The sequence below is a fragment of the Anomaloglossus baeobatrachus genome, chromosome 1, assembly GCF_048569485.1.
Source record: "Anomaloglossus baeobatrachus isolate aAnoBae1 chromosome 1, aAnoBae1.hap1, whole genome shotgun sequence".
In the NCBI taxonomy this organism is placed as follows: Eukaryota; Metazoa; Chordata; class Amphibia; order Anura; family Aromobatidae; genus Anomaloglossus; species Anomaloglossus baeobatrachus.
Window position 1 is genome coordinate 131,716,739 of NC_134353.1, and position 24,199 is coordinate 131,740,937.

A 24,199-nucleotide genomic window follows, 5' to 3' on the forward strand; every position below is an offset into this window, starting at 1 on the left:
CAGTGGCAGCACTTGGGCCCCAGTTGTACACTTCACAGCTAGATTTGCATCAAGCACATTCAAAAATACGCTATTCTTAACCGTCCCCAGGATGACACCGGGGTAGGTAGCAAAGTCTTTCCTGATCCCAGCTCTGTTCATCTTGGCTTCTTTTAAAAACACAGCAAGCAAGGGTTACTCCAAGCGGAGTCTCCCTTTTTTCCAAAAATTGGGCCACACAGACACCCACCCCATCAGTGGCAGCACTTGGGCCCTAGTTGCAAACAGGATGTTTTGATTTGCATCAAGCACATTCAAAAATACGCTATTCTTAGCCGTCCCCAGGATGACACCGGGGTAGGTAGCAAAGTCTTTGCTGACCCATGACTTGTTCATCTTGGCTTCTTTTAAAAACAATGTAAGCAAGGGTTACTCCAAGCGGAGTCTCCCTTTTTTCCAAAAATTGGGCCACACAGACACCCACCCCATCAGTGGCAGCACTTGGGCCCTAGTTGCAAACAGGATGTTTTGATTTGCATCAAGCACATTCAAAAATACGCTATTCTTAGCCGTCCACAGGATGACACCGGGGTAGGTAGCAAAGTCTTTCCTGATCCCAGCTCTGTTCATCTTGGCTTCTTTTAAAAACACAGCAAGCAAGGGTTACTCCAAGCGGAGTCTCCCTTTTTTCCAAAAATTGGGCCACACAGACACCCACCACATCAGTGGCAGCACTTGGGCCCTAGTTGCAAACAGGATGTTTTGATTTGCATCAAGCACATTCAAAAATACGCTATTCTTAGCCGTCCCCAGGATGACACCGGGGTAGGTAGCAAAGTCTTTGCTGACCCATGACTTGTTCATCTTGGCTTCTTTTAAAAACAATGTAAGCAAGGGTTACTCCAAGCGGAGTCTCCCTTTTTTCCAAAAATTGGGCCACACAGACACCCACCCCATCAGTGGCAGCACTTGGGCCCTAGTTGCAAACAGGATGTTTTGATTTGCATCAAGCACATTCAAAAATACGCTATTCTTAGCCGTCCCCAGGATGACACCGGGGTAGGTAGCAAAGTCTTTCCTGATCCCAGCTCTGTTCATCTTGGCTTCTTTTAAAAACACAGCAAGCAAGGGTTACTCCAAGCGGAGTCTCCCTTTTTTCCAAAAATTGGGCCACACAGACACCCACCCCATCAGTGGCAGCACTTGGGCCCTAGTTGCAAACAGGATGTTTTGATTTGCATCAAGCACATTCAAAAATACGCTATTCTTAGCCGTCCCCAGGATGACACCGGGGTAGGTAGCAAAGTCTTTCCTGATCCCAGCTCTGTTCATCTTGGCTTCTTTTAAAAACACAGCAAGCAAGGGTTACTCCAAGCGGAGTCTCCCTTTTTTCCAAAAATTGGGCCACACAGACACCCACCCCATCAGTGGCAGCACTTGGGCCCTAGTTGCAAACAGGATGTTTTGATTTGCATCAAGCACATTCAAAAATACGCTATTCTTAGCCGTCCCCAGGATGACACCGGGGTAGGTAGCAAAGTCTTTGCTGACCCATGACTTGTTCATCTTGGCTTCTTTTAAAAACAATGTAAGCAAGGGTTACTCCAAGCGGAGTCTCCCTTTTTTCCAAAAATTGGGCCACACAGACACCCACCCCATCAGTGGCAGCACTTGGGCCCTAGTTGCAAACAGGATGTTTTGATTTGCATCAAGCACATTCAAAAATACGCTATTCTTAGCCGTCCACAGGATGACACCGGGGTAGGTAGCAAAGTCTTTCCTGATCCCAGCTCTGTTCATCTTGGCTTCTTTTAAAAACACAGCAAGCAAGGGTTACTCCAAGCGGAGTCTCCCTTTTTTCCAAAAATTGGGCCACACAGACACCCACCCCATCAGTGGCAGCACTTGGGCCCTAGTTGCAAACAGGATGTTTTGATTTGCATCAAGCACATTCAAAAATACGCTATTCTTAGCCGTCCCCAGGATGACACTGGGGTAGGTAGCAAAGTCTTTGCTGACCCATGACTTGTTCATCTTGGCTTCTTTTAAAAACAATGTAAGCAAGGGTTACTCCAAGCGGAGTCTCCCCTTTTTTCCAAAAATTGGGCCCCACACACACCCACCCATTCAGTGGCAGCAGTTGTGCCCCAGTTGTACACTTCACAGCTAGATTTGCATCAAGCACATTCAAAAATACGCCATTCTTATCCGTCCCCAGGATGACACCGGGGTAGGTAGCAAAGTCTTTCCTGATCCCAGCTCTGTTCATCTTGGCTTCTTTTAAAAACACAGCAAGCAAGGGTTACTCCAAGCGGAGTCTCCCTTTTTTCCAAAAATTGGGCCCCACACACACCCACCCCTTCAGTGGCAGCAGTTGTGCCCCAGTTGTACACTTCACAGCTAGATTTGCATCAAGCACATTCAAAAATACGCTATTCTTAACCGTCCCCAGGATGACACCGGGGTAGGTAGCAAAGTCTTTCCTGATCCCAGCTCTGTTCATCTTGGCTTCTTTTAAAAACACAGCAAGCAAGGGTTACTCCAAGCGGAGTCTCCCTTTTTTCCAAAAATTGGGCCACACAGACACCCACCCCATCAGTGGCAGCACTTGGGCCCTAGTTGCAAACAGGATGTTTTGATTTGCATCAAGCACATTCAAAAATACGCTATTCTTAGCCGTCCCCAGGATGACACCGGGGTAGGTAGCAAAGTCTTTCCTGATCCCAGCTCTGTTCATCTTGGCTTCTTTTAAAAACACAGCAAGCAAGGGTTACTCCAAGCGGAGTCTCCCTTTTTTCCAAAAATTGGGCCACACAGACACCCACCCCATCAGTGGCAGCACTTGGGCCCTAGTTGCAAACAGGATGTTTTGATTTGCATCAAGCACATTCAAAAATACGCTATTCTTAGCCGTCCCCAGGATGACACTGGGGTAGGTAGCAAAGTCTTTGCTGACCCATGACTTGTTCATCTTGGCTTCTTTTAAAAACAATGTAAGCAAGGGTTACTCCAAGCGGAGTCTCCCCTTTTTTCCAAAAATTGGGCCCCACACACACCCACCCATTCAGTGGCAGCAGTTGTGCCCCAGTTGTACACTTCACAGCTAGATTTGCATCAAGCACATTCAAAAATACGCCATTCTTATCCGTCCCCAGGATGACACCGGGGTAGGTAGCAAAGTCTTTCCTGATCCCAGCTCTGTTCATCTTGGCTTCTTTTAAAAACACAGCAAGCAAGGGTTACTCCAAGCGGAGTCTCCCTTTTTTCCAAAAATTGGGCCACACAGACACCCACCACATCAGTGGCAGCACTTGGGCCCTAGTTGCAAACAGGATGTTTTGATTTGCATCAAGCACATTCAAAAATACGCTATTCTTAGCCGTCCCCAGGATGACACCGGGGTAGGTAGCAAAGTCTTTCCTGATCCCAGCTCTGTTCATCTTGGCTTCTTTTAAAAACACAGCAAGCAAGGGTTACTCCAAGCGGAGTCTCCCTTTTTTCCAAAAATTGGGCCACACAGACACCCACCCCATCAGTGGCAGCACTTGGGCCCTAGTTGCAAACAGGATGTTTTGATTTGCATCAAGCACATTCAAAAATACGCTATTCTTAGCCGTCCCCAGGATGACACCGGGGTAGGTAGCAAAGTCTTTCCTGATCCCAGCTCTGTTCATCTTGGCTTCTTTTAAAAACACAGCAAGCAAGGGTTACTCCAAGCGGAGTCTCCCTTTTTTCCAAAAATTGGGCCACACAGACACCCACCCCATCAGTGGCAGCACTTGGGCCCTAGTTGCAAACAGGATGTTTTGATTTGCATCAAGCACATTCAAAAATACGCTATTCTTAGCCGTCCACAGGATGACACCGGGGTAGGTAGCAAAGTCTTTCCTGATCCCAGCTCTGTTCATCTTGGCTTCTTTTAAAAACACAGCAAGCAAGGGTTACTCCAAGCGGAGTCTCCCTTTTTTCCAAAAATTGGGCCACACAGACACCCACCCCATCAGTGGCAGCACTTGGGCCCTAGTTGCAAACAGGATGTTTTGATTTGCATCAAGCACATTCCAAATCCACAAGCATTTACTCTCCCCAGGATGACACAGGGGTAGTAAATTCCTTCTGGATCCATGACTTGTTCATTTTGATGAACGTCAGTCTGTCCACATTGTCACTGGACAGACGCGTGCGCTTATCTGTCAGCACACACCCAGCAGCACTGAATACACGTTCAGAGACAACGCTGGCAGCTGGACACGACAAAATCTCCAAGGCGTAAGTTGCGAGCTCTGGCCATTTTTGTAGGTTTGAAGCCCAAAAGGAGCAAGGCTCCAGTTGCACAGTCATGGCATCGATGTTCATTTGGAGATACTCCTGTATCATCCTCTCCAGCCGTTGACTATGTGTCAGACTTGTTGTCTCTGGTGGCCTTGCAAAAGAGGGTCTAAAAAAATTATGAAAAGATTCCATAAAATTGCTGTTACCGGCACCAGAAAAGGTCCTACTGGTACGGGTAGACTGTTGAAGATGACGAGACCGTCCCATGTTTGTCAAGTTACAACTGGGAGCTTCACTCCCTGCACCTGCACGGTTGTTTGGTGGAAAAGCCGAGCTAAGATCTAGTAACAGCTTCTGCTGATACTCCTGCATACGTGCGTCCCTTTCTATGGCTGGAATTATGTCACAAAATTTGGACTTGTACCGGGGATCTAATAGTGTGGCAATCCAGTAGTCATCATCACTTCTAATTTTGACAATACGACTGTCATGTTGGAGGTAGTGCAACAAAAAGGCACTCATGTGTCTTGCGCAGCCATGCGGACCAAGTCCATGCTGTGTTTGTGGCATAGAGGTGCTACCCGTTCTTTCTTCCTCTGACATCTGACCCCAACCTCTTTCAACTGAAATTTGACCAAGGTCTCCCTCATCCGCTGAGTCTTCCATGTCCATGGACAGTTCGTCCTCCATTTCTTCATGTTCTCCTGCACCTTGCTCAACATTTCGCCTGCTACTATGCGCCCTTGTCGATCCCTGTCCCCCATGGTCCCATGCCTGCTGCGTTGGTGATGATGAACGTCTGGACCTTCGTGATGTTGTTGTCCCTTGCGCATATGAATCCTCCTGTAGTTCCTCCCCTTCATGTTGTCCCACCCCCTGACTCCGAATAGTGTTTAGCGTGTGCTCCAGCATGTAAATGACTGGAATCGTCATGCTGATAATGGCATTGTCAGAGCTAAACATATTCGTCGCCATGTCGAAACTGTGCAGAAGGGTGCATAGGTCCTTGATCTGAGACCACTCCATCAGGGTGATCTGCCCCACCTCTGCATCTCGTTGGCCCAGGCTATACGTCATGACGTATTGCACCAGGGCTCTGCGGTGCTGCCACAGTCGCTGTAACATGTGGAGAGTTGAATTCCAGCGTGTCGCCACATCGCATTTCAGGCGATGAACCGGCAGGCCGAAAGACTTCTGGAGCGATGCAAGTCGCTCTGCTGCGGCGCTTGAACGGCGGAAGTGAGCTGACAGTTTTCGTGCCCTGTTCAGAAGGCCATCTAGGCCGGGATAGTGTGTTAAAAATTGCTGCACGACAAGGTTCAACACGTGAGCCATACAAGGTACGTGTGTCACCTTGCCCAGGCGAAGTGCCGCACCCAGGTTTGCAGCATTGTCGCACACGGCCTTACCAGGCTGCAGTTTGAGTGGAGACAACCATTTATTAAACTCGGACCGCAAAGCTGACCACAACTCCTCAGCTGTGTGACTCTTATTACCAAGACATGTCAAGCTAAAGACCGCCTGATGCCGTTGCGCTCTGCTGCCAGCATAGTAATGAGGGGTGCGTGATTCCTTCTGCGCAGTGAGAACGCTGGTGGCCTGACCAGGCAGGCTTGGGGCGGAGGTGGAGGACCCAGATGAGGTGGAGGATGCAGAAGCAGTGGCGGAACTTGGACAGACAGAGGATTGACACACAAGTCGTGGGGACGGCAAGACTTGTGCAGCAGACCCTTCACCATCTATCACCATAGTTACCCAGTGCCCAGTCAGCGACATGTAACGTCCCTGTCCATGCTTACTGGTCCAAGTATCGGTGGTGAAATGCACCCGTTCACACACAGAGTTTCTCAAGGAAGCGGTGATGTTGTGTGCGACATGCTGGTGTAGCGCGGGCACACCTTTCTTAGAGAAGTAGTGGCGACTAGGCATCTGGTACTGGGGCACAGCGACAGACATAAGGTCTCTAAAATCCTGTGTGTCCACTAGGCGGAAAGGCAGCATTTCGGTAGCCAACAGCTTACAGAGGGATAGAGTCAACCTCTTAGCTTTGTCATGGGTCGGAGGAAGTGGCCTTTTATTTGACCACATCTGAGGGACAGAGATCTGGCTGCTGTGTGTAGACGGTGTTGAGTAGGGTGTCCCTTGAAAAATGCAGGTTTGTGAGGAAAGTGCAGGCGGAGACATGATGTTGCCTTCATCCAACGTTGGTGCTATCGATGTCTGAGAGAGCTGTACACACTCACTTGTTTCCCCTTCCAAACCAACTGACGACCTTACAAGCAAACTGCCTGTTGCGGTTACAGTGGTGGAAGTTTTGCATGGAAAAACAGGTGTGGCAGCTGTCCCCACAGTCCTAGAAGATGAAGAGCGCGCGGATGCAGTGGAAGGGGCGGGCGGTGGATGGTTCGCTCCACTAGGCCGCATTGCAGCACGGTGAGCTTCCCACCGGGACTTATGATATTTAGTCATGTGACGATTCATGGAAGAAGTTGTCAAACTGCTGAGGTTTTGACCTCTACTAACAGAATCATGACAAATGTTACATATCACATGAGTTGGGCGATCTTTTTCGATGTGAAAAAAGGACCAGGCTAGGCAAGGCTTAGAGGCCATGCGACCTGTTGATCCACCCCGAATAATGCTCATAGGCAGAGTGGTGGCTGAGGATGCAGTTGTAGACGTGCTACCAGTGCTCCGACTCTGTCCAGGAAGGCGCAAGGTAACTTCGTCGTCGGTTGCATCCTCCTCCACCGCCTCTGTTGACCTCCTCGAGTGCCTGACTGGGGGTTGACAGTAGGTGGGATCTAGAACGTCATCATCAATTGTTGTGTTTGCACTCCCCTCCCCCTCAGACCGAGCCTCTTCTTGCCCTGACGGAATATTTAAGTTGTCATCCCAATCGGGTATCTGCGTCTCATCTTCATCAGTATGTTCCTCATTGTCTATAACCACAGGTGTTACAGTTTGTGACAAAGGGTCAACATTATGCTCAGAAACTTGGTCCTCACGGCCTGAATCTGAGTCACAAAGGTTCTGGGCATCACTGCAGACCATTTCCTGTTCTGTACTCACTGTAGCTTGGGAGCAGACCTCTGATTCCCAGGCTATAGTGTGACTGAACAGCTCTGCAGACTCAGCCATCTCAGTTCCACCATACTGTGCAGGGCTGATGGAGACTTCAGAGCTGGGAGAAAGCAAGTTTGATTGGGATGACAACTCAGAGGACTGGTGTTTTTTGGATGCGGTACTTGAAGTGGCAGAGAGGGCACTTGTTGGACCACTTGAGATCCATTCAAGCATTTTCCTTTTTTGCCCATCATCTACCTTTGTTCCTGTTGTTCGTGTCCGTAACAAAGGGAGCACATCGGATTGTCCACGGTAAGTAGTAGACATCTTACTTTTGCTGGTAGATGGTCTATCTTCAGCAGATGATAATGGAGCTTTGCCACCTTCCCCACGGACAAAACCTTTTTTGCCTTTTCCACCACGCCTCTTCCCCTTTCCACCAGCATCTGTCATTTTGCCACTCATGTTGATTGCGACAAGATTGTGGACTGAAAATGTGGTAGTAAAAATTGAGAGGTGGTGAAGATTGCAGTGGTGGTCTAGCTTTATTAACAGCAGAATAATAAAGAATAAATATCCCTGACAATGCAACTTAGTTATAATTAGTTGGAGTGTGCAACGCAGGCAGACGTGCTGCAAATGTCTTTGCACTAGTGGGACTATAGCAAAGTCCAATAGCCACGTATAGGATGCCACTAGGTACACTGAGTGTTTGCTAGTATAATGGCTTGGTTAGAATGAGTTGTAGTGTGCAACGCAGGCAGACGCGCTCTGCAAATGTCTTTGCACTAGTGGGACTATAGCAAAGTCCAATAGCCACGTATAGGATGCCACTAGGTACACTGAGTGTTTGCTAGTATAATGGCTTGGTTAGAATGAGTTGTAGTGTGCAACGCAGGCAGACGCGCTCTGCAAATGTCTTTGCACTAGTGGGACTATAGCAAAGTCCAATAGCCACGTATAGGATGCCACTAGGTACACTGAGTGTTTGCTAGTATAATGGCTTGGTTAGAATGAGTTGTAGTGTGCAACGCAGGCAGACGCGCTCTGCAAATGTCTTTGCACTAGTGGGACTATAGCAAAGTCCAATAGCCACGTATAGGATGCCACTAGGTACACTGAGTGTTTGCTAGTATAATGGCTTGGTTAGAATGAGTTGTAGTGTGCAACGCAGGCAGACGCGCTCTGCAAATGTCTTTGCACTAGTGGGACTATAGCAAAGTCCAATAGCCACGTATAGGATGCCACTAGGTACACTGAGTGTTTGCTAGTATAATGGCTTGGTTAGAATGAGTTGTAGTGTGCAACGCAGGCAGACGCGCTCTGCAAATGTCTTTGCACTAGTGGGACTATAGCAAAGTCCAATAGCCACGTATAGGATGCCACTAGGTACACTGAGTGTTTGCTAGTATAATGGCTTGGTTAGAATGAGTTGTAGTGTGCAACGCAGGCAGACGCGCTCTGCAAATGTCTTTGCACTAGTGGGACTATAGCAAAGTCCAATAGCCACGTATAGGATGCCACTAGGTACACTGAGTGTTTGCTAGTATAATGGCTTGGTTAGAATGAGTTGTAGTGTGCAACGCAGGCAGACGCGCTCTGCAAATGTCTTTGCACTAGTGGGACTATAGCAAAGTCCAATAGCCACGTATAGGATGCCACTAGGTACACTGAGTGTTTGCTAGTATAATGGCTTGGTTAGAATGAGTTGTAGTGTGCAACGCAGGCAGACGCGCTCTGCAAATGTCTTTGCACTAGTGGGACTATAGCAAAGTCCAATAGCCACGTATAGGATGCCACTAGGTACACTGAGTGTTTGCTAGTATAATGGCTTGGTTAGAATGAGTTGTAGTGTGCAACGCAGGCAGACGCGCTCTGCAAATGTCTTTGCACTAGTGGGACTATAGCAAAGTCCAATAGCCACGTATAGGATGCCACTAGGTACACTGAGTGTTTGCTAGTATAATGGCTTGGTTAGAATGAGTTGTAGTGTGCAACGCAGGCAGACGCGCTCTGCAAATGTCTTTGCACTAGTGGGACTATAGCAAAGTCCAATAGCCACGTATAGGATGCCACTAGGTACACTGAGTGTTTGCTAGTATAATGGCTTGGTTAGAATGAGTTGTAGTGTGCAACGCAGGCAGACGCGCTCTGCAAATGTCTTTGCACTAGTGGGACTATAGCAAAGTCCAATAGCCACGTATAGGATGCCACTAGGTACACTGAGTGTTTGCTAGTATAATGGCTTGGTTAGAATGAGTTGTAGTGTGCAATGCAGGCAGACGCGCTCTGCAAATGTCTTTGCACTAGTGGGACTATAGCAAAGTCCAATAGCCACGTATAGGATGCCACTAGGTACACTGAGTGTTTGCTAGTATAATGGCTTAGTTATCAGTTGGAGTGTGCAGAGGACAAGAGGGTACAGTGGCAGGATTGTGGTGCTCTGGGTAGAGGAATGGAAGACTGCCTTTCTATTCCCTCCTAATGGTGAAATGCAGGTAGGAAATCCCTGACCTGGGCTACACAGACGCTGTTGCTGTTTGCAGGACCTGTCACCTATGGCTCTCTGACCCTGCCGGTTGGAGCCCTTAAAAGGACTGCTATAAAGTGCTCTCCCTAAGCTGTCTAACGCTGTGTATGCAGCGCATACAGCTGTATCGGCTATAGGACTCAGGAAGACGGAGCTGCGACAGTGATGTCTGACACCAAAGACGCAGAAGGCAGATAATGGCGTCCGTGAAGAAAATGTCCGGTTTTATAATGCAGGGACATGTGACATGCAGATCCTATCACACATGCCGTTGCTTCTCTGGCTCAAAGTCCACTTAGCTGTGTGTGTGTCTGGGATTGGCTGACATGCTGGCCCGCCCCACAAGACGCGCGCGCTTAGGGAAGGAAGACAAGAAAAAAAAAAAAAAAAAATGGCGATCGCCATTATAGAAACAGCAGTGATCTGAAGGCGCTGTTCACGCACACTATACACTGAAATGTGATAATAGTTTGATTCACAGAGTGACTTACACTATTACAGCAGAAACCAAGCTATGATTTAGCTGTTTTTTGGCTGCTAGAACCGTTCTCGAACGTTTCTAGAACTACCGAGCTTTTGCAAAAAGCTCGAGTTCTAGTTCGATCTAGAACATGCCCCAAAATCACTCGAGCCGCGAACTGGAGAACCACGAACCACGAACCGCGCTCAACTCTAGTCTCCAGACTTAAACCCTACTGACCATCTGTGGAGCATCCTCAAATGGAAGGTGGAGGAGCACAAGGTCTTCAACATCCACCAGCTCCGTGATATCATCATGGAGGATGGAAAAGGAGTCCAGTGGCTCTTGTGAAGCGCTAGTAAACTCCGTGTCCAAAAGAGTTAAGGCAGTGCTTGAAAATAATGGTGGCCACACAAAATAGTGACACATTGGGCACAATCTGGCTATTTTCACTTAGGTGGGCTTTGCACACTACGACATCGCAGGTGCGATATTGGTGGGGTCAAATTGAAAGTGACGCACATCCGGCGTCGCAGTCGATATCGTAGTGTGTAAATCCTTTTTGATACGCTTAACGAGCGCAAAAGCGTCTTTATCGTATCATCGGTGTAGTGTCCGGCAATTCCATTATTTGGCAGCAGCGACAGGTACGATGTTGTTCCTCGTTCCTGTGGCAGCACACATCGCTGTGTGAGAAGCCGCAGGAGCGAGGAACATCTCCTACCTGCGTCACCGCATCTCACAACGGCTCTGTGGAAGGAAGGAGGGGGCAGGATGTTTACGTCCCGCTCATTTCCGCCCCTCTGCTCCTATTGGCCGCCTGCCATGTGACGTCGCTATGACGCCGCACGACCCGCCCCTTAATAAGGAGGCGGGTCGCCGGCCAGAGCGACGTCGCAGGGCAGGTGAGTGCATGTGAAGCTGGCGTAGCGATAATGTTCGCTACGCCAGCTATCACCATGATATCGCAGCTGCGACAGGGGCGGGGACTATCGCACTCGGCATCGCAGCATCAGCTTGCTATGTCGTAGTGTGCAAAGGGCCCCTTAGAGGTGTACTCACTTTTGTTGCCAGTGGTATAGACATTAATGGCTGTGTATTCAGTTATTTAGACAACACCAAATTGACACTGTTATACAAGCTGTACACTGACTACTGTACATTGGATAAAAGTATCAGATCTTCATTGTTGTCTCATGAAAAGATATAATAAAATATTTACGACATTGTGATGGGTGTACTGACTTTTGTGAAATACTGTACAACCTGTGGACAGGTGGGACATTATTTTTGTGTAATCATGCAACCTATTGAAAAAAAAAAAAAGAATATGTCCCATTCAGTACACGGGATAACAGATATATTCTCTGGAGCACAAGACTCGTAAATGTAAAACTACTCACTCTAGTGGATATGTGCACTCCTCCTCCAGCTGCCATGACCACTGAATGCTCAGAGGGGTTGGTTTTCCATATGCGGTACACGTGAGGGAGGACGCTCTGCCATACTTGTATGATTCCAGGGTGGAGGACACAGCTTTTTCCCCTATGTGCGGCGGTACTGCAGAACGGCATGGGCACAACTGCAGTCAACTCCTTCATATGACTAACAAATAACAACACATATAGTTCAAAACTTCAAAAATACAAAATAACTGGAACTCACCATGTACAAAGACTTGAAATGTATGACTCTTATAATCCCTTGTCCTTGGGTTAGTGAAAATAACCGTGTAATTCCCAACGTCAGATTCATCACAGTTACTGATTGACAGGAAATATGGGAGTCTATGACGCATAGGATAGCCATTTTTTACCCTAAAAAAAAATTTAAAAAATCATTCATAGTCTCACTTGCAGAAGAAAATACCATGAAAACCTTTTTAAGGCTCTGTGCACACACGCTGTTTTTTGCTGCGGATTTGCCGCCGTTTTTGTTGCAGAAAAGGTGCAGTTTTTGCAGCAAAACCGCACCAAAACCACAACAAACCACAATAAAACCGCATGCGGATTTTGGGTGCGTTTTCGGTGCGTTTTTTTGCCACAGGTTCTGCCAGAGGGTACGTATTTTACTTAAGAAACACATTTTCCCAGTGTGCACAGACCCTAAAGTGGATTTACCATTTCACATCAGGATTGGGAGGATATGCTGTAAATTTTACTGGTATTTTGATGTGGTCTCCAGTCTTACACACAATAACATTTTTCATTTCTTCATCCAGTGATATAAATGGATATTCTGTGTGCAAAAAAAGGATACAAATTATATTTATCTTCAGATTTTCTTTCAGTACTAATTTATGCACAATGCAAAACTAAAATCAGTTATTTATTCATTTATGTTGCCTATGTAGCATCAACCTATGCAACCACCCTGTGCATGGTAATTTGGTGGCTATTGATGAGGGATAGAGATGAGCAAATGCGTGGAAGTTTAGCCGGTCTTTACATAAAATTCTGTTTGGGACCCGGACTTGACCTGAACCCCAATGGCAGTCTCAAATTGGGCAGTCCAGGTGTGCCGCCCCAGCAGCGGATTGAACCACTCAGATCCGGGGCTAGTGTCCGCTTGTGGCTCGAGGGTCTCCGGACCCGGGGGCTTAGGGGCCACATTCAAATGTAAAAGGGAGTATGTACAGGGGATTTGGTATAGTTCGTGACGCCACCCGTGGTATGCGGTAATTGGGAGTATCGCCGCTGCCGTTGGGAGTACCCGGGGTGATGGAGTGGGGCAGCTAGGTGACGTTGCTCTCCACGGGTAGGGGTAGGCTCCAGGACTCTGGATGGTGATGCAGGGACACAGTGCATGGGTCAGTCGGGTACTCACTCAGCAATTGAGCAGATGCTGACAACAGGGTAAACCAAGTCTTTGGGTGCCGCTGCCTCTCAAGGGGAGCTTATCCGGGTTCCGTCTCCTGCAGTGCTGCTGGTGGTCTGTAACCTGCCTCCTGGCACTAAATTTTAGAGTGTCCGTTGTGGTCCGGTAGCTTGGAGCTATCCAGGCCCCGCTCCCCACTGTGAGTAAGTGGATGAGCCTGCTCTCAGGGCTCACACTTGGGATTTCAGTGGGCTGCTTGCTAGGAAAGCCCTATCCCCCTCGTTGGGCTAGTGCCCCGATTCTAGAGCTAGTGGGAACAGTCCATAAAGGCCCAGTTCTCCTCAGGTTAATTGCCAGGTTGCCTGAAGCTTCTCCCCAACCTAGGGTCAGTGTACCCCGTCGTGCCTTCGACCCAGACCGGTGATAGGACCAGGCTGCTGACCGTCCGTCTTGACAGGTCCCAGGCACCTGGCCTCAATCCGACTCCTTTAGGTCCAGATCACCGTCTGCGACCTAGTTTTCCTCTCCCCTGGGAGCTCCAACTCCCATCTTCCTCAGAGCTCCTCACAGCTCGAGGGCTACTCAACAACTCTCCACTACTAACTTACATTAACACCTCCTACCTCCCTGTCTGACCCCTGTGTGGGCGGCCCTATTCCTGCTTAAGGAGCCCACTGGTGTGCCTGACAGGTGTGGTGCAAAGTATATCTAGGATTTGTGTATGCTAATGGAGGCAGTACTGCAGGATAGAGACCCAGAACCATGAGGGGTTGAATACTGCACTGAAGAGAAAGAGCGTGCAGTACCCTGTGATGACCTGAATAGTCCAGGGTCATCACACAGGTCTACACTCAAACAGCTAGCCATAAACAGATCACTTACGGGATATAGTGGGCAGGGTTTTTCCATTTTCTTTTTGTTTTGGTGTACACTACATCTGATCACGCTGTTGCTACCCCCCGTGAGAGCCGTACAAACACTCCAAGCGGCTTGCACTGGGCTAAGCACCGATGCATACACAAGTGGTTTGCATACGTAAAAGTGTCTATTTTTTACTGTAAAATCTGTGTTTGGTATGAACAACGAACTTCGGAGTCGCTAATCTCTGCTGAATCCTACCTCTCTCTCAGGAATAGGGAGAGAGGCAGGAGAGCTGTAAGTGCAATGTGACCTGTCCATCAGAGACAGGAGGCAGGCAGAGGGCGAGGTATAGGAGAGAGGCAGGAGAGGTGTAAGTGCAATGTAACCTGTCCATCAGAGACAGGAGGCAGGCAGAGGGGGAGTAGATAGAGAGGGCAGGAGAGAGCTGTAAGTGCAATGTGACCTGTCCATCAGAGACAGGAGGCAGGCAGAGAGCGGGGAATATAGAGAGAGGCAGGAGAGCTGTAAGTGCAATGTGACCTGTCTATCACAGACAGGAGGCAGGCAGAGGACGGGGAATAGGAGAGAGGCAGGAGAGCTGTAAGTGCAATGTGACCTGTCCATCAGAGACAGGAGGCAGGCAGAGGGCAGGGTATAGGAGAGAGGCAGGAGAGCTGTAAGTGCAATGTGACCTGTCCATCAGAGGCAGGAGGCAGGCAGAGGGCGAGGTATAGGAGAGAGGCAGGAGAGCTGTAAGTGCAATGTGACCTGTCCATCAGAGACAGGAGGCAGGCAGAGGGCCGGGAATAGGAGAGAGGCCGGAGAGCAGTAAGTGCAATGTGACCTGTCCATCACAGACAGGAGGCAGGCAGAGGGCGGGGAATAGGAGAGAGGCAGGAGAGCTGTAAGTGCATTGTGACCTGTCCATCAGAGACAGGAGGCAGGCAGAGGGCGGGGTATAGGAGAGAGGCAGGAGAGCTGTAAGTGCAATGTGACCTGTCCATCAGAGACAGGAGGCAGGCAGAGGGCGGGGTATAGGGAGAGAGGCAGGAGAGCTGTAAGTGCAATGTGACCTGTCCATCAGAGACAGGAGGCAGGCAGAGGGCGGGGAATAGGAGAGAGGCAGGAGAGGTGTAAGTGCAATGTAACCTGTCCATCAGAGACAGGAGGCAGGCAGAGGGGGAGTAGATAGAGAGGGTAGGAGAGAGCTGTAAGAGCAATGTGACCTGTCCATCAGAGACAGGAGGCAGGCAGAGAGCGGGGAATATAGAGAGAGGCAGGAGAGCTGTAAGTGCAATGTGACCTGTCTATCACAGACAGGAGGCAGGCAGAGGGCGGGGAATAGGAGAGAGGCAGGAGAGGTGTAAGTGCAATGTGACCTGTCCATCAGAGACAGCAAGCAGAGGGCGGGGAATAGGAGAGAGGCAGGAGAGCTGTAAGTGCAATGTGATCTGTCCATCAGAGACAGGAGGCAGGCAGAGGGTGGGGAATAGGAGAGAGGCAGGAGAGGTGTAATTACAATGTGACCTGTCCATCACAGACAGGAGGCAGGCAGAGGGCGGGGAATAGGAGAGAGGCAGGAGAGGTGTAACTGCAATGTGACCTGTCCATCAGAGGCAGGAGGCAGGCAGAGGGCGGGGAATAGGGAGAGAGGCAGGAGAGCTGTAAGTGCAATGTGACCTGTCCATCAGAGACAGCAAGCAGAGGGTGGGGAATAGGAGAGAGGCAGGAGAGGTGTAAGTGCAATGTGACCTGTCCATCACAGACAGGAGGCAGGCAGAGGGCGGGGAATAGGAGAGAGGCAGGAGAGGTGTAACTGCAATGTGACCTGTCCATCAGAGGCAGGAGGCAGGCAGAGGGCGGGGAATAGGGAGAGAGGCAGGAGAGCTGTAAGTGCAATGTGACCTGTCCATCAGAGACAGGAGGCAGAGGGCGGGGAATAGTAGAGAGGCAGGAGAGATGTAAGTGCAATGTGACCTGTCCATCAGAGACAGGAGGCAGAGGGCGGGGAATAGGAGAGAGGCAGGAGAGATGTAAGTGCAATGTGACCTGTCCATCAGAGACAGGAGGCAGGCAGAGGGCGGGGAATAGGAGAGAGGCAGGAGAGGTGTAAGTGCAATGTGACCTGTTCATCAGAGACAGGAGGCAGGCAGAGGGCAGGGAATATGGAGAGAGGCAGGAGACATGTAAGTGCAATGTGACCTGTCCATCACAGACAGGAGGCAGGCAGAGGGCGGGGAATAGGAGAGAGGCAGGAGAGGTGTAAGTGCAATGTGACCTGTCCATCATAGACATGAGGTAGGCAGAGGGCGGGGAATAGGAGAGAGGCAGGAGACATGTAAGTGCAATGTGACCTGTCCATCATAGACAGGAGGCAGGCAGAGGGCGGGGTATAGGAGAGAGGCAGGAGAGCTGTAAGTGCAATGTGACCTGTCCATCATAGACATGAGGTAGGCAGAGGGCGGGGAATAGGAGAGAGGCAGGAGACATGTAAGTGCAATGTGACCTGTCCATCATAGACATGAGGTAGGCAGAGGGCGGGGAATAGGAGAGAGGCAGGAGAGGTGTAAGTGCAATGTGACCTGTCCATCACAGACAGGAGGCAGGCAGAAGGCGGGGAATAGGAGAGAGGCAGGAGACATGTAAGTGCAATGTGACCTGTCCATCATAGACAGGAGGCAGGCAGAGGGCGGGGTATAGGAGAGAGGCAGGAGAGCTGTAAGTGCAATGTGACCTGTCCATCATAGACATGAGGTAGGCAGAGGGCGGGGAATAGGAGAGAGGCAGGAGACATGTAAGTGCAATGTGACCTGTCCATCATAGACATGAGGTAGGCAGAGGGCGGGGAATAGGAGAGAGGCAGGAGAGGTGTAAGTGCAATGTGACCTGTCCATCACAGACAGGAGGCAGGCAGAGGGCGGGGAATAGGAGAGAGGCAGGAGAGCTGTAAGTGCAATGTGACCTGTCCATCACAGACAGGAGGCAGGCAGAGGGCGGGGAATAGGAGAGAGGCAGGAGAGCTGTAAGTGCAATGTGACCTGTCCATCAGAGACAGGAGGCAGGCACAGGGCGGGGAATAGGAGAGAGGCAGGAGAGCTGTAAGTGCACTGCCCATCTACTGCACTTGCAACTCATTAGCATACAGTTTCAGCTATGGATTTTTTTAAAACAGCAAAATTAATTTCTACAAGAAAGGTAAGGCTTTACTTAGCATTAAAGTGCCTTTATATACATGCTATTAGATTTGAATTCCTGATGAAATGTTCCCTTTAAAGTGTAACTATCATTACATAAAATTGGATATATTATAGAGACTGCTATGTGCTGCTAAGCTGAGGTCTTGAGACCCCCACTAATCTATATATATAATTGCCTTATTCTGTCTGTCTGTCTTGCTCCAAAATTACGTCATTACAGTGACAACCGTCGCATTGGCCGCTCGGCTCGGCCACGCCCCCCGCACGCATTGGCCGCTTGGCATGGCCTGGCCACGCCCCCCCACACGCTGTGCCCGCTTGGCTCGGCCCGGTCACGCCCCCCACACACTGTGCCCACTCGGCTCGGCCCAGGGAGGCCCCCCACACACTGTGCCCGCTTGGCCCCGTCCCCCACACACTGTGCCCGCTTGGCCACCCCCCACACACTGTGCCCACTCGGCCCCACCCACCACACACTGTGCCCATTTGGCCATGCCCCCCACACACTGTGCCCGCTCGGCCACGCCCCCCACACACTGTGCCCGCTCGGCCACGCCCCCACACACCTTAGGCACCTATGCACCTCCCCCTAGGATTACCCCACCTATTACACACCTCCCCCAGGACTACTCCTCCTATTATCCTCCTCTCCCCCCAGGACTACTCCTCCTATTATCCTCATCTCTCCCCAGGACTACTCCTCCTATTATACTCCTCTCTCCCCAGGACTACTCCTCCTATTATACTCCTCTCTCCCCAGGACTACTCCTCCTATTATACTCCTCTCCCCCCAGGTACAACTCCTCCTATTATACTCCTCCACTCCAGGACTCCTCCTCCTATTATACTCCTCACCTCCAGGACTACTCCTCCTATTATACTTCTCTCCCCCCAGGACTACTCCTCCTATTAAACTCCTCTCTCCCCAGGACTACTCCTCCTATTATACTCCTCTCTCCCTAGGACTACTCCTCCTATTATACTCCTCACCTGCAGGACTACTCCGCCTATTATACTCCTCTCTCCCCAGGACTACTCCTCCTATTATCCTCCTCTCCTCCCAGGACTCCTCCTCCTATTATACTCCTCACCTCCAGGACTACTCCTCCTATTATACTTCTCTCCCCCCAGGACTACTCCTCCTATTAAACTACTCTCTCCCCAGGACTACTCATCCTATTATACTCCTCTCTCTCCAGGACACTCCTCCAACACACACACTGCACAAAACATACCTCCCCCCAAAACACACACACGCACCCCACACACACACACACACACACACACACAAACCGCGCAACACACACAGCACCACACACACACAATGCTGCAGGCACACAGCGCTCCACAAACAACGCAACACACAAAACTCAACACACAAACAACACCGCTTTCACACACCCCCACATCCAGACAACACCCAGAACATTTACAGCGCCCTACACAAACACTTGGCAACTACACACAACAACATCAATATATATATATATATATATATAACAAAAATCATACATTAACTACGCAATAATTTCTTTAATACCTGATGCATTAGAATCGGGCCACCTTCTAGTCATTTAAAACACTGTTCAGCTCTAACATTAGCTGCATGTATATGGGGCTCCACAGGCTCAATAGTAAATATATGGACCCTGATAGTGATGGGCCGACCCGCAGATACCCGAGATTGGCAGGGGTTTAAAAAAGAAAAAAAAACAGTTCCGGCCCGGAATTGATCCCGGTTATCTGCACAAATGGCGGTTCCCATATAAGTCTATGAGGACCCGAATCCGGTGCTTTAAAGTGGTGGTAGAAGGGATAGGAGGATTAGAGCAGGCATGTTATACTTACGAGTCTTCCACGTCGCTGTAACACTACTTCCAGAACCATTACCCTCATGTATATGCATTGATTTCCCCGCCCAAAGGCAGTCCCATCATCTTTGGTTGCAAAACACTGCGCCCCCACCCTGTGTGACAGTGTGCAACCTATAATTAGCTTCAAATGTCGAAAAACAACGTGTCCCTGGGAATAAAAGATCCTATAGATCTTTTTATAGATGCCTCCTGACGAAACCGGAAGCGGTGAAACGCGCGTCGAGGTGGGAGTGGCTATATGAGCAGGTGCTGACCGCTAGACACATGGCTGCAGGTAACTTACCAGAAAGTTCTGATTTATAGTATGGGCACATTAAAAGACTGTTGAAGAGACTGCTGAATGGGTGCATATTTCTATAGATGTAGAGGTGTTGGTATTTTCCCAATACACCGTTAGTAATTATACACCATCAGCACTCTCATATGTAAATCATAGCCCGTATGAGACATGTAAGCTGGGTATAGGCATATATTTATTTACATCAGCCTTAATATATGTGGTTGCGGATTGCACTGGTCTCAGATAGTCACCCTTAGTAGTGCGACTTTCCCTCTATTCCTTATTTGTGTAGCCTCTATCAAAAATAATGTATTGTTACACTTTTTTATGTGTGTTTTTGCAATATTTAATAAACTTAGCACGATTAAATTAACATCTGCTTTGTGGACCTGATATTGTTGTCTGTGTGACAGTGTGTCTGACTGCTTTCAATCACAACATTGTGTGCATACCTATAGTGTTGTTATTATTATTATTATTATTATTGTTATTATAGCGCCATTTATTCTACAGCACTTTACAAGTGAAAAGGTTATACATAAAAAAAGTACAACAATCATGAACATTGCAAAAACAGACTGGTACAGGAGGAGAGAGGACCCTGCCCACGAGCGCACACAGTCTACAGGGGATGGGTGAGGGTACAGTAGGTGAGGACAGAACTGGTTGCCCAGTGGTCTACTGGTTTGCGGGTTATGTGGGTTGTAGGCTTGTCGGAAGAGGTGGATCTTCAGGTTCCTTTAGAAGGGTTCCATGGTAGGTGAGATCTGATATGCTGAGGTACAGCATTCCAGAGTATGGAGGAGGCACGGGAGAAATCTTATATGCGATTGTGGGAAGAGGAGATAAGAGGGCAGTACAGAAGGAGGTTTTGTGAGGATCTGAGGTTGCGTGCAGGTAGGTACCGGGAGACTAGGTCACAGGTGTATGGAGGAGACAGGTTGTTGATGGCTTTGTATGTCATGGTTAGTGTTTTGAACTGGAGTCTTTGGAAAATGGGAAGCCAGTGAAGGCATTGGCAGAGAGGAGAGTCTGGGGAATAGAAAGGGCAGAGATGGATTGGGCCGCAGAGTTTAGGATGGATTGGAAGGGTGTAAGAGTGTTGGAAGGGAGGCCACAGAGCAGGAGGTTGCAGTAGTTGAGGCGGGAGATGATGAAGGCATGCACTAGTGTTTTTGCTGATTCTTGGTTAAGGAATGCACAGATCTGGGAGATATTTTTGAGTTGTAGTTGACAGGAGGTGAAGAGGGATTGGATGTGTGGCTTGAAGGATAGAGCAGAATCGAGGGTTACTCCAAGGCAACGATCTTGCGAGACTGGGGAAAGTGAGCAGCCATCAACTTTGATGGATAAAATTCTTGGAGGGGTTGAGAGGGGAGGAAAGATACTGAATTCAGTTTTGTCCATGTAAAGCTTTAGGAATCGTGCAGAGAAAAAGGATGAAATAGCAGACAAACATTGTAGGATTTTGGTTAGTAGGGAGGTGATGTCAGGTCCAGAGAGATAGATCTACATATCATCAGCATAGAGGTGATATTGAAAGCCGTGTGACTCTATGAGATGTCCCAGGCTGAAGGTGTAAGTGGAAAAGAGGAGGGGTCCAAGAACAGAACCTTAGGGGACACCAACAGACAAGTGCTGAGATAAGGAAGTGGTGTGAGAGTGGGAGACACTGAATGTCCGGTCTGTTAGGTATGAAGGGATCCAAGATAGGGCCAAGTCTGTGATGCCCAGAGATGATAGAATCTGTAATAGAAGGGAATGTTCCACTGCGTCAAAGGCAGAAGACAGGTCCAGGAGGAGGAGGACAGAGTAGTGTTGCTTGGCTTTGGCAGTTAGTAGGTCATTGGTGAATTTACTTAGGGCAGTTTCAGTGTAGTGATGCGGATGGAAACCAAATTGTAACCGTTCAAAGAGGGAGCAGGAGTAGAGGTTGGGTTGACAGTTCAAGGTTGATATGCTGTTCCAGTAGTTTTTAGGCATAGGGGAGCATTGATATGGGGTGATAGCTAGACACAGAGGATGGGTCAAGGGAGGGTTTTTTTAGGATCAGTGTGTTGGAGACATGTTTAAGGCATCAAGGGAATACACCAGTTGTTAGTGATAGATTGAAGAGATGGGTTATGGTCAGGATAAAGACTGCGGTGAAGTTGGGGATGAGGTGGGATGGGAGTGGGTCAAGTGCACAGGTGGTGAGATGTGATCATGAGAGTAGAGTGGAAAGATGATCTTATGTCATGGTGGAGAAGCTGGATTTGGAGGAAGAGTGCTGAGTGGTTGTGACTAGGGCTGTGGGGACTGTGGGCCAAAGCTTTCTCTGAAGTTATCAATCCTCTGCTTGAAGAAAGAGGCAAAATTTCAGCTTGATGAGAGGAAAGGGAGGTGGTGCTAGGGGATGGAGGAGAGAGTTGAAAGTGTTGAATAGCTGGTTAGGGTTGTGAAACAGGGAGGATATGAGAGAAGTAAACTTGTTTTGCAGCAGTGAGTGTGGTCTTGATGTTGGTGACGGTCTGTTTATATGCAATGCAGTGCTCGGTGGAATGAGACCTCTTCTATCTCTGCTCAGCAATTCTGGAAGCCCGTCTAAGTTCTTTAGCTTGGCTTGTGTGCCAAGGTTACCTGTTGATCATGGTATGCGTGAGGGGTGTGACTGATTTGAGAGCTGCAGAGATTGTGGTGTTATATAAATTGTAAGGAAGCAATGTCTGCGAGAGGGAGAAGGGACTGAGAAAGTGAGTGTAAATCATGGTGTTTGAGATTTTTGAAAGGATGCAAAAGTTTGTGGAGGGGGTTGTGTATTTGGAGAAGAGAGGGAAGAGAATGTGAGTAGGTTGTGGTCAGACAGGAGGTGAGATGACTTAGTGTAAAAATTAATTAAAAATTGGCATAGGGTCCTCCTATATTAAGACACAGATAAAGCATTTGTCGACAGGCTGCAGCCCCCAGCCATGCGCTTATCTATGATGTGTATCAAAGTAATAGAGACCCAATGCACCTTTTTTTAAAAAAAAAAATAAATAAATATTTAAAAACATAATTTAAAAAAACAGCAAGCGGTCCCCCAATTTTGATACTCAGCCATGATAAAGCTGACATCTCAGGGCTAGTTTTCTGAAGCTGAGGACACCCATTGTTATTGGCACCCCAGCCTAAAAATAGCAGTCTACGGCCACCCAGGATTGTGTCATGCTCCCGGTGTCACGCCACCGCTCCTTACCCACTGATCCGGTCTCACCATCACGGCACCACTCCTTACCCACTGATCCATTCCACGAGCCCACCGGTCACGGCTGCCGCTCCCGCTCGTGCTCCCCTGCGTCCTGCTCCCTTGTGTCTGACTCTGAGTTGTCTGGCTCTGATTCTGAGGCCCATGCATGTGTATAGGGCAGGGCCACGCCCACTTACCTTAACTTATAGGCCCAGCACTCCTGAAGCAGGATATATGATACTGGGACTGGGTATATAAGGCTTCCCTTTCCATGTGGGCGGCGCCTGAGCAACGTGTTAATTGAGCTAGATGTCAGGTCTCTCTGTGCATTGCATCCCAATTAACCCTGTGTCTTCCGCAGAGCCTGTCTGCCGCCCTGACCTGGTCCCAGTGTGCCGATCTCCCAGGAAGTGTCCTGGTGACCGTGTGCTGAGGATTCCATCTCCTGTCAGTCGGAACCCGTCACCTGGACCTCGCCTGGCGACCTTAACCTTCACGCCCAGCTGGACCCAGATCCCGTCTGTTGTTCCAACCCGGCACCTGAACCTGATTCCGGCACTGTCTCCTGGAACCCTGTGGCCCCAGAGACTCCGTACTATCAGTCCCCTGAAGGATGCTGTTCCCATACCTACTCGTGTTCTGGCTGCCGTGCATTTAGGCCCTCTGGTGGAGCGGCCAGACAGTCCCTGTATAGGGGTTAGCTCTTGGTTGCCTCTCCAGGGGAGTCCGGTGCACGGTCCAGAGAATCCACCACCAGGACCTAACAGATTGCTCAGGCCATGGATTCCGCCGGAGCACAAACGTACAAACTGGCCGAACTGCGCCAGGAACTGGCGACATCGAGAAACCCTAACCTGTATATTGAATTTCCTGAAGTCTGTGGACAGCCGTTTGTATACGTTACAGACTGCAGCTGCGTCCTCAGCGACGCAAACAGTGACTGCATCCGCATCCGTTTCCTCCTCAGCCTCGCAACTCAGCCTAGCTGCTCCGCCTCGTTATGCTGGGGACCCTAAGGGGCACTTTGCACGCTGTGACATCGGTAACAATGTGTTACCGACACTGCAGCGATAGTCCACGCCCCCGTCGCAGGTGCGATATCTTGTGATTGCTGCCGTAGCGAATATTATCGCTACAGCAGCTTCACATGCACTTACCTGCCCTGCGACGTCGCTCTGGCCGGCGACCCGCCTCCTTCCTAAGGGGGTGGGTCGTGCGGCGTCACAGTGACGTCACACGGCAGGCAACCAATTGAAGCGGAGGGGCGGAGATGAGCGGGACGTAAACATCCCGCCCACCTCCTTCCTTCCTCATTGCAGCCGGGGCGCAGGTAGGAGATGTTCCTCGCTCCTTCGGCTTCATACACAGCGATGTGTGCTGCCGCAGGAACGAGGAACAACATCGTACCTGTCGCTGCAGCGAATTTATGAAAATGGCCGACGCTACACCGATCACCCGATTGTGATGTTTTTGCGATCGGTGATCGTTGTATCTAGGCTTTACACGCTGCGACATCGTTACCGGCGCCGGATGTACGTCACTTTTAATTTGACCCCAACGAGATCGCAGGTGCGATGTCGCAGCGTGCAAAGTGCCCCTAAGACTTGTAGAGGTTTTCTGAATCGGTGCTCCCTGCATTTCGAGTTACTGCCACA

General features: G+C 49.4%; 1 protein-coding gene across 1 annotated transcript in view; it reads right to left on the reverse strand.

The window, feature by feature from the left end:
• KDR (kinase insert domain receptor) overlaps nucleotides 1–24,199 on the reverse strand; it is a 107,769-nt gene that overhangs the window by 43,309 nt on the left and 40,261 nt on the right. The window contains exons 8-10 of the mRNA XM_075347047.1: nucleotides 12,428–12,545; nucleotides 11,973–12,124; nucleotides 11,711–11,867 (exon numbers count right to left, since the gene is read on the reverse strand). Coding sequence (XP_075203162.1) covers nucleotides 11,711–11,867; nucleotides 11,973–12,124; nucleotides 12,428–12,545 — 427 coding nt within the window. The remainder of the gene's footprint in view (nucleotides 1–11,710; nucleotides 11,868–11,972; nucleotides 12,125–12,427; nucleotides 12,546–24,199) is intronic.